The 12,505-nt window shown below is 66.2% G+C and overlaps 2 protein-coding genes across 4 annotated transcripts; both read right to left on the bottom strand.

Moving 5' to 3' along the window:
• Window positions 1-130: 130 nt before the first annotated feature.
• FTL (ferritin light chain) lies at window positions 131-2,829 on the bottom strand. Of its 3 annotated transcripts, none has more exons than XM_089770116.1 (5): window positions 2,683-2,829; window positions 2,528-2,633; window positions 1,316-1,462; window positions 1,107-1,232; window positions 131-463 (listed from the first exon to the last, which is right to left on the bottom strand). In XM_089770116.1, the coding sequence occupies exons 2-5, from the start codon at window positions 2,627-2,629 to the stop codon at window positions 308-310; spliced, it is 531 nt and encodes a 176-aa protein (XP_089626242.1). In that variant the 5' UTR covers window positions 2,630-2,633; window positions 2,683-2,829; the 3' UTR covers window positions 131-307. The 3 variants fall into 3 exon arrangements, with proteins under 3 accessions (XP_089626242.1, XP_089626243.1, XP_075771979.2); XM_089770117.1 differs by having other exon boundaries at window positions 2,528-2,648; window positions 2,698-2,714; XM_075915864.2 differs by having other exon boundaries at window positions 2,528-2,800.
• A 5,286-nt stretch (window positions 2,830-8,115) lies between these two features.
• Window positions 8,116-11,383, bottom strand: LOC142825602 (apoptosis regulator BAX-like). The gene is made up of 6 exons (XM_075917521.2): window positions 11,223-11,383; window positions 10,883-10,934; window positions 10,473-10,643; window positions 9,971-10,103; window positions 9,697-9,795; window positions 8,116-9,530 (listed from the first exon to the last, which is right to left on the bottom strand). The coding sequence occupies exons 1-6, from the start codon at window positions 11,317-11,319 to the stop codon at window positions 9,495-9,497; spliced, it is 588 nt and encodes a 195-aa protein (XP_075773636.2). The 5' UTR covers window positions 11,320-11,383; the 3' UTR covers window positions 8,116-9,494.
• Window positions 11,384-12,505: the final 1,122 nt, after the last annotated feature.

Genomic DNA, 12,505 nt, shown 5'->3' with positions numbered 1-12,505 from the left:
GCAGAGCCAAGGACATTCCCTTCCCCTCTCCGGCCTCTGCCCCACCCGAAGGGGGTAGGGACAGCAGCTGCCTCCCCCAGGGGCTGCCAGCTGTGCACTGACGGGGGACACAGACACACGGACCCTGCAGTGCGGATGCCAAGCCTTTATTCCATGCCAGTTACAGATGTGGGGGGGGGGGGGCGCCGTTCACCCCCGGGTGGGCAGGTGACTCGAACGCGGGGGGGGGGGGGGTTGTTGAACGCCCCGGCACGGCCAGGCAGCAGGATTTAAAGGGCCGGCGCGGGGCGGCTGCCGTGGGGGGCGCTCAGCTGCTCTCGTGCAGGGTGAGCCGGTCGAAGAGGTACTCGCCCAGCCCCGCCTCGGGCGCCCCCACGCGCTGCAGGTTGGTCACGTGATCGCCCAGCTTCTTGATCAGCTTCACCTCCTCGTCCAGGAAGTGGGTCTCCAGGAAGTCACACATCTGGGGGGGGGGGGGGGCGCAAGGGGATTGTTAGAGGCAGCCCCCTGGGTTCTCCCCCCACCCCAGCTCCAGGGGGCACCTGTGATTGGAGTTGGAGGGGGCGGGGAGCCAGGGCTCCTGGGTTCTCCCCCCACCCCAGCTCCAGGGGGCACCTGTGATTGGAGTTGGAGGGGGCGGGGAGCCAGGGCTCCTGGGTTCTCCCTCCAGCTTGGGGAGGAGAGTGGAGCCTAGTGGGGAGAGCCAGGGGGAGGCTGGGAGCCAGGCTTCCCTCCAGCTTGGGGAGGAGAGTGGAGCCTAGTGGGGAGAGCCAGGGGGAGGCTGGGAGCCAGGCTTCTCTCTAGCCCAGGGAAGGGAGTGGGGCCTAGTGGTGGGAGGCTGGGAGCCAGGCTTCTCTTTAGCCCAGGTAAGGGAGCGGGGCCTAGTGGTGGGAGCCAGGGGGAGGCTGGGAGCCAGGCTTCTCTCTAGCCCAGGGAAGGGAGCGGGGCCTAGTGGTGGGAGGCTGGGAGCCAGGCTTCTCTCTAGCTCAGGGAAGGGAGCGGGGCCTAGTGGTGGGAGGCTGGGAGCCAGGCTTCTCTCTAGCTCAGGGAAGGGAGCGGGGCCTAGTGGTGGGAGCCAGGGGGAGGCGGGTCGCTGGGTCACTCACGTGCGGGTCCGCGTGGCGCGTGGCCACCTGGTGCAGGTCCAGCAGGGCCTGGTTGACGGTTTTCTCCAGCTTCAGTGCAAAGTCCATGGCGGCCGCGCCATTCCCCCACTCGTCCTGCTCCGGTTTCTGGGGGGAGGGGAGGGTTAGGGCTGCATGGGGGGGAGGAGACGGGGTTCCCATGGTCCCCCCCATATCTGCTGCCCCCTCACCTGGATGTTCTGCAGGAGGACGCGCCCCCCGCGGCGGTTCTGGAAGCGCAGCAGCTGCTCCGCCTGCTCCCGCTTCTCGCCCGACAGGTGCCGGAAGAACTCGGCAAAATGGGCCAGAGCCACATCGTCCCGGTCAAAGAAATAGCCCTGGGGGGGGAGAGACAGTGAGGCCCCCAGATCCAGGCACCCCCCAACCACAGTAGCCCTGCTGCCCCCCCCCCGTCCAGGCACCCCTCAACCCACCAGCCCTGCCCCCAGCCCCAGCAACCTGACCAACCCCCCCCCATCCAGGGACCCCCCCCAAGCCCAGCAGCCCCATCCCCAGGGGCGCGCTCAGCCCTCCAGATCCAGGGCTCCCCCAACCCAGCAGCCCCGCCCCCAGGGAGAGACTTGCCCTTTGGGCTGGGCAATTATTGGGGGGGGGAGAGCGGGGCTGGACTCTGCCCTGGGAGCGGCTGGTAAACAGCAGCGGCGGAGAGCGGGGGTCAGGGACACGCGCGGGGCGGGGGAGATGTCCCTGCGCTGGGGCGGACGCCCGGGCTCTCTCCGGCGCGGGGCTGGTGCGGGGAGGGGGGGGGGGGGTCCCGGGCTCTCTCCGGCGCGGGGCTGGTGCGGGGGGGAGGGGGGGTCCCGGGCTCTCTCCGGCGCGGGGCTGGTGCGGGGGGGGGGGGGTGGTGCGGGGGGAGGGGGGGGTCCCGGGCTCTCTCCGGCGCGGGGCTGGTGCGGGGGGAGGAGGGGGGGTCCCGGGCTCTCTCCGGCGCGGGGCTGGTGCGGGGGTGGAGGGGGGGTCCCGGGCTCTCTCCGGCGCGGGGCTGGTGCGGGGGGGGTGGGGGGGGGGTCCCGGGCTCTCTCCGGCGCGGGGCTGGTGCGGGGGGGGAGGGGGGGGGGTCCCGGGCTCTCTCCGGCGCGGGGCTGGTGCGGGGGGAGGAGGGGGGGTCCCGGGCTCTCTCCGGCGCGGGGCTGGTGCGGGGGGAGGAGGGGGGGTCCCGGGCTCTCTCCGGCGCGGGGCTGGTGCGGGGGGGGGGGGTGTCCCGGGCTCTCTCCGGCGCGGGGCTGGTGCGGGGGGAGGAGGGGGGGTCCCGGGCTCTCTCCGGCGCGGGGCTGGTGCGGGGGGAGGAGGGGGGGTCCCGGGCTCTCTCCGGCGCGGGGCTGGTGCGGGGGGGGGGGGGTGTCCCGGGCTCTCTCCGGCGCGGGGCTGGTGCGGGGGCTCACCAGGGACACGTAGCTGTAGCTGGCCTGCAGCAGCTGGTTCACCAGGCGGTTGGTGCCCGCCTCGCTCTCGGAGTGGTAGTTCTGGCGGATCTGGGAGCTCATGATGTCCGGTGCGGGATGCTCGGTGCGGGATGCGCGGTGTCCGGTGCGGGATGCTCGGTGCGGGATGCGCGGTGTCCGGGGCGGGATGCTCGGGGCGGGATGCGCGGTGTCCGGGGCGGGATGCGGGGCGGAGGCTCCGTTCAAACACTGTTGAAGCAAGAGCCGGGGAGCGGATGGGGGCTCTGGGGCTGGCGGGGCCCTTTATAGCCCCACGCTGGCTCCTCCCCCCAGCTGCGCAGCGCCAGGCACGCCCCACACTCGGAGGGGGGCGGGGCTGGGGGGCCCGGATACCCGGGCTCTCTCCCAGCTGTGGGTGGGGAGGGGGGCAGGATGCAGACCCCCCCCCATCTGGCAGAAGGAGGCTGATGGGAGAGCTAGAGAAGCCCCCCGCCCCCCAGCTGCCCCCACCGTGACTCAGCACAAACCTTCCCAGCGCCCCACCCCCAGGGTGAGCTCAGCATGACTCAGCAACCCCTCCCCCCCACCCCCCCGCATGTGACCCCAGTGGGCTCCTGGCTCCTCGTCCCTCCCCGCGTCCCTGGGGTCAGGGCCTCTGAGTTCCTGTTTTCGGGACCCAGCCAGTCGGAGCCGGTTCCCTGGGGCTGGGCATGGGGCGGGGGAGGGGGTATGAGGGAGGGAACAGGCTGGGGGGTCAGTGGGTTCGGGGTTGGGCACTGGGGAGGGAGCCTCTTAAAGGGACCAGCTGGGGCTGGATCCATATGGGGGTTAGGAGAAGCTAGGTCCTGTCGGGGTCCCTGGGAGCTACTAGCTGGGTGGGATGGGGGGGCTGAGAGTGTCTAGGGGTGGCAGATGGCGTCTGAGGAGGGCAGGTGGGGCCTGAGGAAGGCTGGGGGTCTAGGGGAGGCGGGGGCAGGTGGGGTCTGGGGGAGGTCGGGGGGGCTGGGGGAGGCGGGGGGGCAGGTGGGGTCTGGGGGAGGTCGGGGGTCTCGGGGGGGGGGGGAGGTGCGGGCAGGTGGGGTCTGGAGGAGGTTGGGGGTCTGGGGGAGGCAGGGGCAGGTGGGGTCTGGAGGAGGTTGGGGGTCTGGGGGAGGCGGGGGTAGGCAGGGTCTGGGGGAGGTGGTGAGGGGCAGGCAGGGGGGCGGGAAGGTCTGGGGTCTGGGGGAGGCGGGGGGGGGGCAGGTGGGGTTTGGCGGGTGAGGGGCAGGCAGGGGGCGGGAGGGTCTGAGGTCTGGGGGAGGCGGGGGCAGGTGGGATCTGGAGGAGGTTGGGGGTCTGGGGGAGGCGGGGTTTGGTGGTGAGGGGCAGGCAGGGGGGCGGGGGATGGTTTTCTGCTGAGCTCAGCTTTCACGGGTCAGGCGGGCGAGGAGCCGGGTGCAGCAAAGGGGAAATGGGAGTCAAGTGGGACAGGGCAGGGCGGGGGCGGGGAGCCAGGACGTCTGGGTTCTCTCGCTGGGAGGGGGTGGAGTGTAGTGGGTAGAGCAGGGGGCTGGCAGCCGCTGCTGGTGCCCCCCACTCCCGCCCTGCAGCCCCCTGTATCACTGAGCTGTCAGGGAGTCAAGGGGCCCGGCGCCCCCACCCGCAGCCAGAGGGAACTCCCAGCCCCCCCCCCCCCCGCCTTTGTCAGGCTTCCCCAGACACACGTTGTCACCTGGCGCCCCCCCGCCGGGCTCAGGTTGCACAGGGTGGGGGCCGGGTGTCCCGCGGACGGCTGGGGCAGCCTCCCTCCGTGGGCGGCGCAGGGGGCTGCCCCGTGAGTCTGAACCGGCCTGTGGCACCTTGGAGAGGCACCAACACAGTCAGGGCTCCTGGGTGTGAGGCAGGGCCAGTGCCGGGCGGGTGGCTGGGCTTGGGCAGGGGGCTGTGGAGGATCCCGCTAGCGGCCCAGGACAGTGGCCAAACCGGTTCTCCTGGTTAAGGGCAGAGCCGGGCGTGTGCCGGGGAAGGGTCAGTGTGGGGCTGGCACCAGAGGGAGAGAGACTCAGGGCTCAGGGCCAGGCTCGCTACCTCACCACCCTGGACCTCACCAGGGGCTACTGGCAGGAGCCGCTAGCCGCTGAAATCGGCGTTTATCACCCCGGTGGGGCTCTGCGACTTCCTGGTCTTGCCCTTCCAGCGCCGGTGGACCAGCTGCTGCGGGGGATGGAGTTTGCCCTAGCGTACACCGATGCTAGTTGTGTCTGCAGCCAGTCCTGGGAGGGCCACGTGGCCCAGGTCAGCCAGGTACCGGAGCGGCTGCGGGAGGCTGGCCTGACTGTAAAGGCTGGGAAGTGCGAGGTCGGGATGGCCGAGGTGTCCTACCTGGGCCGTGAGGTGGGGAGCGGCTGCTTGAAGCCAGAGCTGGCCAAGGTGGAGGCCATCGGAGACTGGCCGGTTCCCCAGACCGAGGAGCAGGTCCAGGCTTTCCTTGGGATGGCAGGCTAGGGGCTGAGACATCCTGGCCCCGAATCCTGTCATCGCACCACGTCTGTGCTGCGCTGTATCCTGGAGCAGCAATAAACCCCTCTGTTCTATTGCGAGCGGAATCTGTGCTTGCTGCTACGGGGGGAGCAGGATCGGGGGAGCCCCGACGCGCCGTCACACTGGGCAGCCCACGTCCTTGGCGGGGCCGGAGGGCAAGTAACAGACTCCACGAGCCGTCGGTAGCAGCACCTGCCGTGTAGGGCCCGGGCTCACGAGGCTCGCTGCCGGGGCTGGGTGAGCTTGCTGTGTGGAAAGGCGGATGTTACAGGCAGGGGAAATCGGCTTTGTAACGTGCCAGCCGGCGAATGTCCAGTCAAGGCCAGGGTCAGGGTGGGTGTCACACCTGAAACTCCCATCCCCAGCCAGGCACCAGTGTTGGGCACCCAGCGAGATGCCGCCCAGACGGGTCCGGCTGCAGCTTGTTCAGAGCCCACCCCAGGGCCGGGCGTCCGTCCGTCCGGGCGTGCGGTGCTGCAGCTCCTTGCCCCCGTACCCCACGGGGTGTCGCTCCCCCTTTCCGCCCTCCCACCCAGCCTGGCTCTGGGGTGCCGGGGAAGGCCAGGGAGGACGTGTCAGGCTGCCTTCCTGGCCCTGGGGCCCTGGCACAGAGCCCCCTAGTCCGGTCCAGCCCCCCTTCTCACGCAGCGCCAGTCATGCAACGCTCCAGTCATTGGAAGAGATGGGCTGTGCCCAGGACTGCGCGTGATCCCACCTACGTGCGGCGCGAGGCTGTAACGTGCTGCCGGACTATTGGTGGTTTTGTAAGTTTGTCCGGCTCCCGACTCGCTCGGCTCCCCCCTGGAGCTCTGGACACGAGCACTGTCCGTGCGAACCGGGGCCGAGCCCTCCACCCCCTCTGCAGCGGGACCCAGGTGCGGGAAGGCGGCCGGCATCTGCCACAGCCTCCCCCCGGCCCCATAGAACACCTGGGGGGGGGCAAGGGGGGAGCATGATTGTGCACCCCAGATCCAGCAGCACTGCCAGAGACCCACGGGCCCCAGGGCCGCGCTGTTTCCCGTTCCTAATGGCTCGTGAACACACAATAATTAGCCCTGGGGTTGGCTCATCCGGCACCTGAGTGCTAACGAGCTCTGTGGCCGGAGGCGTTGCTAGGAGGGCCACACGCTCTTCCAGCCCGTAACGAGCCTCAGAGGGGAGACCAGCTGGGCGGGGAGAAGTTTCTTCTCCGGCCTGTTGTGAGCTGCATGTCCCAGAGGGGCCAGCCCTGTGACAAAGTGGCGAGCGGGTTCCTTGTCACGTCACGTGTGAGTTCCACTGGCCTGGACTAACCCCGGCTGCGTGCCTCAGTTTCCCTGGCATGGCCCCAGTCCCTAGCTGGGGGCAGGAATTCCCCGGCTGGCTGATGCAGTCTGTAACCTGAGCCTGGGAAGGGGTGGATCCAGGTGACACCTTTTGCCCCTGGGAGCTGGAAAAAGGCCAGAGGCAAGACTGGCTGCAGAGCGTGTGTTTGTCTCCCGGGCTTAGGGGGCAGGGAGGGGAGCCAGGGCCTGGCTCTGGGCCCCTCTCCCCAAGCTGGCTTGGACTGGCTGCTCCTGGTTCCTGCGCTGACAAGTCTGTTCTACGCTGTGTCCCTGTCGCCAACTAAACCTGTTCTCCCGGCTGGCGGGGAGTCATCTCTGGCGGCACATTGGGGGGGGGGGGTGACTCCCCCACCCTTCGGTGACACGGAGCCAGCACCCGGCTGAGCCCAAGCTGATGTACCCAGGACATTGTGACCCTCCTCGCCCCAGACACTGGGGGTGATGTGAGCTGGAAGGATCGAAGGTCCCCACCCGTCCCCCAGAAGCAGCCGCGGCCTGGGTGCCATGTAGGGGTGACCCCTCCCCCAAATCTGCTGCGGTCAGCATGGGCGGGGGGCTGGGCAGAGGCCCTGACAGTAGAGGAGGGGCAGCGGGGGGCTGGGCAGGGACCCTGACAGTAGAGGAGGGGCAGCGGGGGGCTGGGCAGTGTAGGGTATGCAGGCTGGTGGGGAAGGGGGCAGCTGCCAGGGAGGGGAGTGGGGGTAGAGGAGGCAGGGTGTGTGTGTGGGGGGGGGGACAGACCGTGCCACGAACCCGCCTGGCTGGAGGCCTCCCTGTCAGACCCACCACAGGCCCCCCGGGTGCCCACGTTCTCCTGTTACGGCTGGTTACAAACGCCCGCCCTGGTGAAACGTGTGAACCCACGTGAGCGCAGCAGACAATGCCAGCGGCCACAGCGCCCCGGGACCGAACTCACAGTCCATTCTCGTCCATGTCACAGCCCTCGGATTTGGAAACAGGTCAGTTGCACCGTTTCAGGTGTTTCCCTATGAGGAAGGGGGGTTCACAAACCGCCTGCAGGGCGCTTGCCATATTGCCACTCTCACTTCTGTGCTGCCTTCACGGCTGGTGCTCCCCAGAGTGGTTTCACAGAGAAGGGCTTATTTCACCACCGTGACACGTTTTTCACAGCTGTGAAACTGGCAGGGCCCAATGAATTAGAAGTGGGCAGCGTTATCGGTCATAGATGTGAACAGACATTTACCTGTGCCAGGAAAGACACTGGAGCAAGTAATTAAGGAATTCATCTGCAAACACCTGGAAGATAATAAGGTGATAGGTAACAGGCAGCATGGATCTGTAAAGAACAAATCATGTCAAACTAATCTGATGCTTTCTTTGCTAGGATAACGAGTCTGGTGGATAAGGGAGAAGCGGTGGATGTTGTATACCTAGACTTTAGCAAGGCATCCGATATGGTCTCACGTGATCTTCTTATCAATAAACTAGGCAAATACAACCTAGATGGGACTACTCTAAGGTGGGTGCATAACTGGCTGGATAATCGTTCTCAGAGAGTAGTTATTAACGGTTCACAATCCTGCTGGAAGGGCATAACAAGTGGGGTTCTGCAGGGGTCTGTTTTGGGACCAGCTCTGTTCATCATCTTCATCAACGATTTAGATATTGGCATAGAGAGGACGCTTATTAAGTTTGCAGATGATACCAAGCTGGGAGGGGTTGCAACTGCTTTGGAGGACAGGGTCATATTTCAAAATGATCTGGACAAACTGAGAAATGATCTGAGGTAAACAGGATGAAGTTTAATAAAGACACATGCAAAATACTCCACCTAGGAAGGAACAATCCGTTCCACACACACAGAATGGGAAGCGACTGTCTAGGAAGGAGTCCTGCAGAAAGGGATCTAGGGGTCAGAGTGGACCACAAGCTAACTAGGAGTCAACAGTGTGATGCTGTTGCAAAAAAAGCAAATATGATTCTGGGAGGCATGAACAGGCGTATTGTGAGCAAGACACGAGAAGTTATTCTTCCACTCTACTCTGTGCTGATTAGGCCTTAATTGGAGTACTGTGTCCAGTTCTGGGCACCACATTTCAAGAAAGATGAGGAGAAATTGGAGAAGGTCCAGAGAAGAGCAACAAGAATGATCAAAGGTCTAGAGAACATGAGCTATGAAGGAAGACTGTAAGAATTGGGCTGGTTTAGTTTGGAAAGGAGAAGACTGAGGGGGGACGTGAGAGCCGTTTTCAGGTATCTAAAAGGGTGTCACAAGGAGAAGGGAGAAAACTTGTTCTCTTTGGCCTCTGAGGACAGGACAAGAAGCAATGGGCTTAAACTGCAGCAAGGAAGGTTGAGGTTGGACAGTAGGAAAAACTTCCTGTCAGGGTGGTTAAACACGAATAAGTTGCCCAGGGAGGTTGTGGAATCTCCATCAATGGAGATATTGAAGAGCAGGTTGAATAGACATTTCTCAGGGATGGTCTGACGGTCCTGGGACCTGCGGTGAGGGCAGGGGACTGGACTCGATGACCCTCGCGGTTCCTTCCAGTTCTAGCGTTCTAGGATTGAGTGGACTTGTCCGCGCGGTTTGGTTTTTGCGGTAACAAAATTTTAAAAATCCACACTTGTAAGTTGCACGTTCCGGATAAGCAGCTTGCACGACAGCACTTGTGCGAGATGGACTGGAAAACACGATTTCTCATGTTATTTTTTTTTCTTTCCAGTGCAAGTGTTTCTCTCCAAGGAGGCCCAGGGAAGTGCTGCCCAGGGCATTGGGTTGCCTTCGAAATCAACACTTGGGGAGAGGCAGAACGCCCCAGCCCAGTGTTGGTATCACGTCTCGGGGGGGCCGGTTCTTGTGAACAGCCCCTTACAACGGCAATTCATTGTGGCCAATTGTTTCGATCAAGGTTCTTGGTTCTGAGTCCATCCTGTGAGTAACTGGGATTCCGCGACAGCCCTGGTTATTTGGTTAGTTTTCTTTTCCATTCATGATTTTTTTCGGGGAGAGGGGATATACTCATGTCCCCTCCCCCGGCCTTCGTCCCTGCAGAGTGGAGGGCGTTGGGTAGTGCCCCTCCCGTCCATACACTGGGGTCTCTGCTGCAGAGGGGGGCGGTGGCTCCGTTCCAGACGGGGGGGGGGGGGGTTTCTGCCCCCTAGGCGGAGGAGGGGAGGTAGCTGAGGATGGAGTCCTGCCAAACAGAGGTGGGGGGGGTGAGTGACAGAGGTCTGTGACCCCACCCACCCACAGAGCCCCCAACACCCACATGAGGGGGTAGATGGCGGAGGGAGGCGGGGGGTTGTGGGTGGAGGGAGGCGGTCTCTGCAGGGTGGGGGGGGAGGGGGCTCCACACTCACCGAGCCCCCCTGGTGTTGGATCCAGGGGGTGATCCGTTCCCATAGGAAGTTCAAGGCCCAGTCGACCAAGGTCCGGATACAGTCAGACCTGCTCAGAGCCTGAGGGAGCGATGGGGGGGGGGAGGTGAAACAGCAACCTGGGATCCCAGCCCCCCTGCCCTCAGGAGTCCTGGCTCCCAGCCTCCCCTTGCCCCCCCCCCCTTACTCCTCCCAGCATCCGGCACCAGCCCCCGCTGCAACCCTCCCCAGCATCCGGCACCAGCCCCCGGCTCACCTGGGCGATGACTCGGTAGGTGAAGTAGAAGAAGACCACGACTCTCCCCCAGTTGATGCCGTCTTCGAACACCTGCTCTGAGATTGTAGCCAGCGCCGGCAGGGGGGGCTGTCCCGCCACACACTGCACCAGGCTGCAGGGACAGGGCAGCAGCTGTGGGTCAGAGTGAGGGGCGCCGGTGGGCTGGGGGGGGCTGTGGGTCAGAGTGAGGACGCTGCCTGGGCTGGGGGGGGCCTGTGGGTTGGGGTGAGGGCGCTGCCCAGGCTGGGGGGGCTGAGGGTCGCAATAAGGGGCACTGCCAGGGCTGGGGGAGCAGCTGCAGGTTGGGGTGAGGAGCGCTGCCTGGGTTGGAGGGGCTGTGGGTCAGGTGTGCGGGCGCGGCCCTGGCAGGAGGGGGCTGCGGGTTGGAGTGAGGGGCGGTGCCCAGGCTGGGGTGGGGGCTGAGGGTTGGGGTATGGGGCGCTGCCGGGGCTGGGGGGGCTGCGGGTCGGGGTCCTCTCACCTGTCAATCTCGGGGTTCTGGCTCAGGCTCCCCCAAATCCGGTGCAGACACTGGCGCAGGGAGGTGACCTGGGGCCCGTCGGGGGTGTCCTCACCCCCCAGCTGCTCCATGGTGACTGGGGGGCTGGGGCGGGGCCCCGGGCCCTGCTGCTGGAGCAGCGACAGGACGAAGCTGGAACAGAAGCAGTGGCGGGGAGGGGGGTTACTGGGCCCCGTGTGACAGGGATGTTAGGGGAGGGGCTCAGGGGGAGGAGGTGCAGGGGGGACTGGTGGGGGAGGTGCGCTGGGGGGACACCCGCAGAGAAGGGGTGCAGGGGGGACTGGTGGGGAGGACGGCGGGGCTGGGGGCGGGGCCCTGCGGGGGGGGGCGGAGCTCAGGGAACCCGTTCCCGGGGGGGGGTCCCCACTTACCCGCGGAGCAGGGACGCCCCGATGCGCTTGATGCAGGAAACGCTCTCGGCACCTCAAAGGGGAGAAACTTCGTGGGTCTCCCCGCACAGAACCCAGGCGCCCGGGCTCCCCCCCCCCCGGGATAGAACCCAGGCGCCCGGGCTCCCCCCCCCCGGGATAGAACCCAGGCGCCCGGGCTCCCCCCCCCCGGGATAGAACCCAGGCGCCCGGGCTCCCCCCCCCCGGGATAGAACCCAGGCGCCCGGGCTCCCCCCCCCGGGATAGAACCCAGGCGCCCGGGCTCCCCCGCCAAGTTTTCGGACTTCACGGTGTGACGTGAAAGCTCCGCCCCCGCTCCTACCGGTGGGGGAGGGGCGAGCAGGGACACGAGCAACCCGGGGGGGCCCCGCTTGGTGCGTCTCCATCCCGCCGTCTCTCCTGCCCCCCTCCCCGGACATTGCAGGGCAGGATCCGCCCAGCGCTGCACGTGTCCTGTCCCGGGCCAGGCGCCAGGATGCCTGGGTTCCCGGCCCGCGGGGGGGGGGGCTGGGAGCAAGGACTCCTGGGTTCTCTCCTGTTCGCTGTGGGGGCAGGTGACATCCCGGGGTTGGGGGTGGGGGAGGGGCGCTGCGGGGCGCTGCAGGTCGGGAGCGAGGGGGGAAACGGGCCAGCTGAAGTCCCGGGTTCCCACCTTCCCTCCCCTCTCTGGCCTGTGGCAGATTCCCATAGGAAACGCCCCACACTGGGTGAGTGGAGGGGGAAGAATTCTCCGGCGGGCACGGCCAGGCCTGCGGGTGCCCGGGAACAGAGCAAAGCACCATTGTGCCAACCTCGTGCATCGCACAGTAGTGAACAGGGGCTGGGGGCGCTCAGCCAGGGGAGCCAGGGCACTTTCGGGCACCCGGCCAGGCTGGTGCTGCTGTCAGCGCACCCTGCCCGGGCTGAGTCTGTGCCGCTCTCCAGGCCAGGCAGGGTCAAACCGCAACAGGCTGCCCTGGGCCAGGCCCAAGTGCGTTTGGGCGGCTGAGTCTGCGGGAGAAGCTTGGGGATGCCAGAGGAACGCTGCCCAGCGGTGGAAAGAAAAGGCCCCACGGAGCCGTTAGCACCACGCCCGGTAAACCAGGGCCCCAAAGCCACCACCCCCAGCTGGGTGGCAGCGATTAGGCCCCAGTGGTGACCAACGCAGAGGGAAGACCTGCTGCTGCACAGGGGGCAGGAGAAAAGAGAAACACAAATAGGAGCCGGCCCTGTCTGCCAAGCACCGCTGGGGGAACTTCACCGCTTGGGTGCCCTGCAGGACCTGGCCGCGGGGGCTAGGCCCCTGGGGCACCAGGCTCTGGGGCCACGCTAGCACCAAGAGGGGAATCCAAGCGTTGGAAGGAAGACGCGGCCAGTGCTGCGCTCGGCCCGTGCCAATCAGTCCTACGAATAAACCGCGGTAGGGGACATGGACGGTTGGTTTGTCTGTGGGGCGGCTCAGCCCCCTGGGCACACACAGCAGAATCACACCTGGAAATCAGATGGCGCAGCCGTGAACCCGGCAACCAACGCGGTCACACGCAAGGCATTGGGAAGGCCAACAGGAGAGAACGCCTATCAGCCTAGGGCCGGCCCTAGGGGGCCCCAGGACTCCTGGGTCTGGGA

Source organism: Pelodiscus sinensis, chromosome 18, assembly GCF_052426305.1.
Source record: "Pelodiscus sinensis isolate ZL-2025 chromosome 18, ASM5242630v1, whole genome shotgun sequence".
NCBI classification, from domain to species: Eukaryota; Metazoa; Chordata; order Testudines; family Trionychidae; genus Pelodiscus; species Pelodiscus sinensis.
The sequence above is the reverse complement of the archived record's forward strand: the minus strand, read 5'-3'. Positions and strand labels throughout refer to the sequence as shown.

What these genes read in the sequence shown, in the direction of transcription:
- FTL (XM_089770116.1), bottom strand. Translation starts at nt 2,629, where the DNA reads ATGAGCTCCCAGATCCGCCAGAACTACCACTCCGAGAGCGAGGCGGGC. An exon ending in GCTACAGCTACGTGTCCCTG is followed by an intron (nt 1,463 to 2,527) that starts GTGAGCCCCCGC and finishes CTCCCCCCCCAG; the next exon opens with GGCTATTTCTTTGACCGGGA. An exon ending in TCCTCCTGCAGAACATCCAG is followed by an intron (nt 1,233 to 1,315) that starts GTGAGGGGGCAG and finishes CCCTCCCCCCAG; the next exon opens with AAACCGGAGCAGGACGAGTG.
- LOC142825602 (XM_075917521.2), bottom strand. Translation starts at nt 11,319, where the DNA reads ATGTCCGGGGAGGGGGGCAGGAGAGACGGCGGGATGGAGACGCACCAA. An exon ending in CCTACCGAGTCATCGCCCAG is followed by an intron (nt 9,796 to 9,970) that starts GTGAGCCGGGGG and finishes TCGCTCCCTCAG; the next exon opens with GCTCTGAGCAGGTCTGACTG. An exon ending in TCCAACACCAGGGGGGCTCG is followed by an intron (nt 9,531 to 9,696) that starts GTGAGTGTGGAG and finishes TCTGTTTGGCAG; the next exon opens with GACTCCATCCTCAGCTACCT.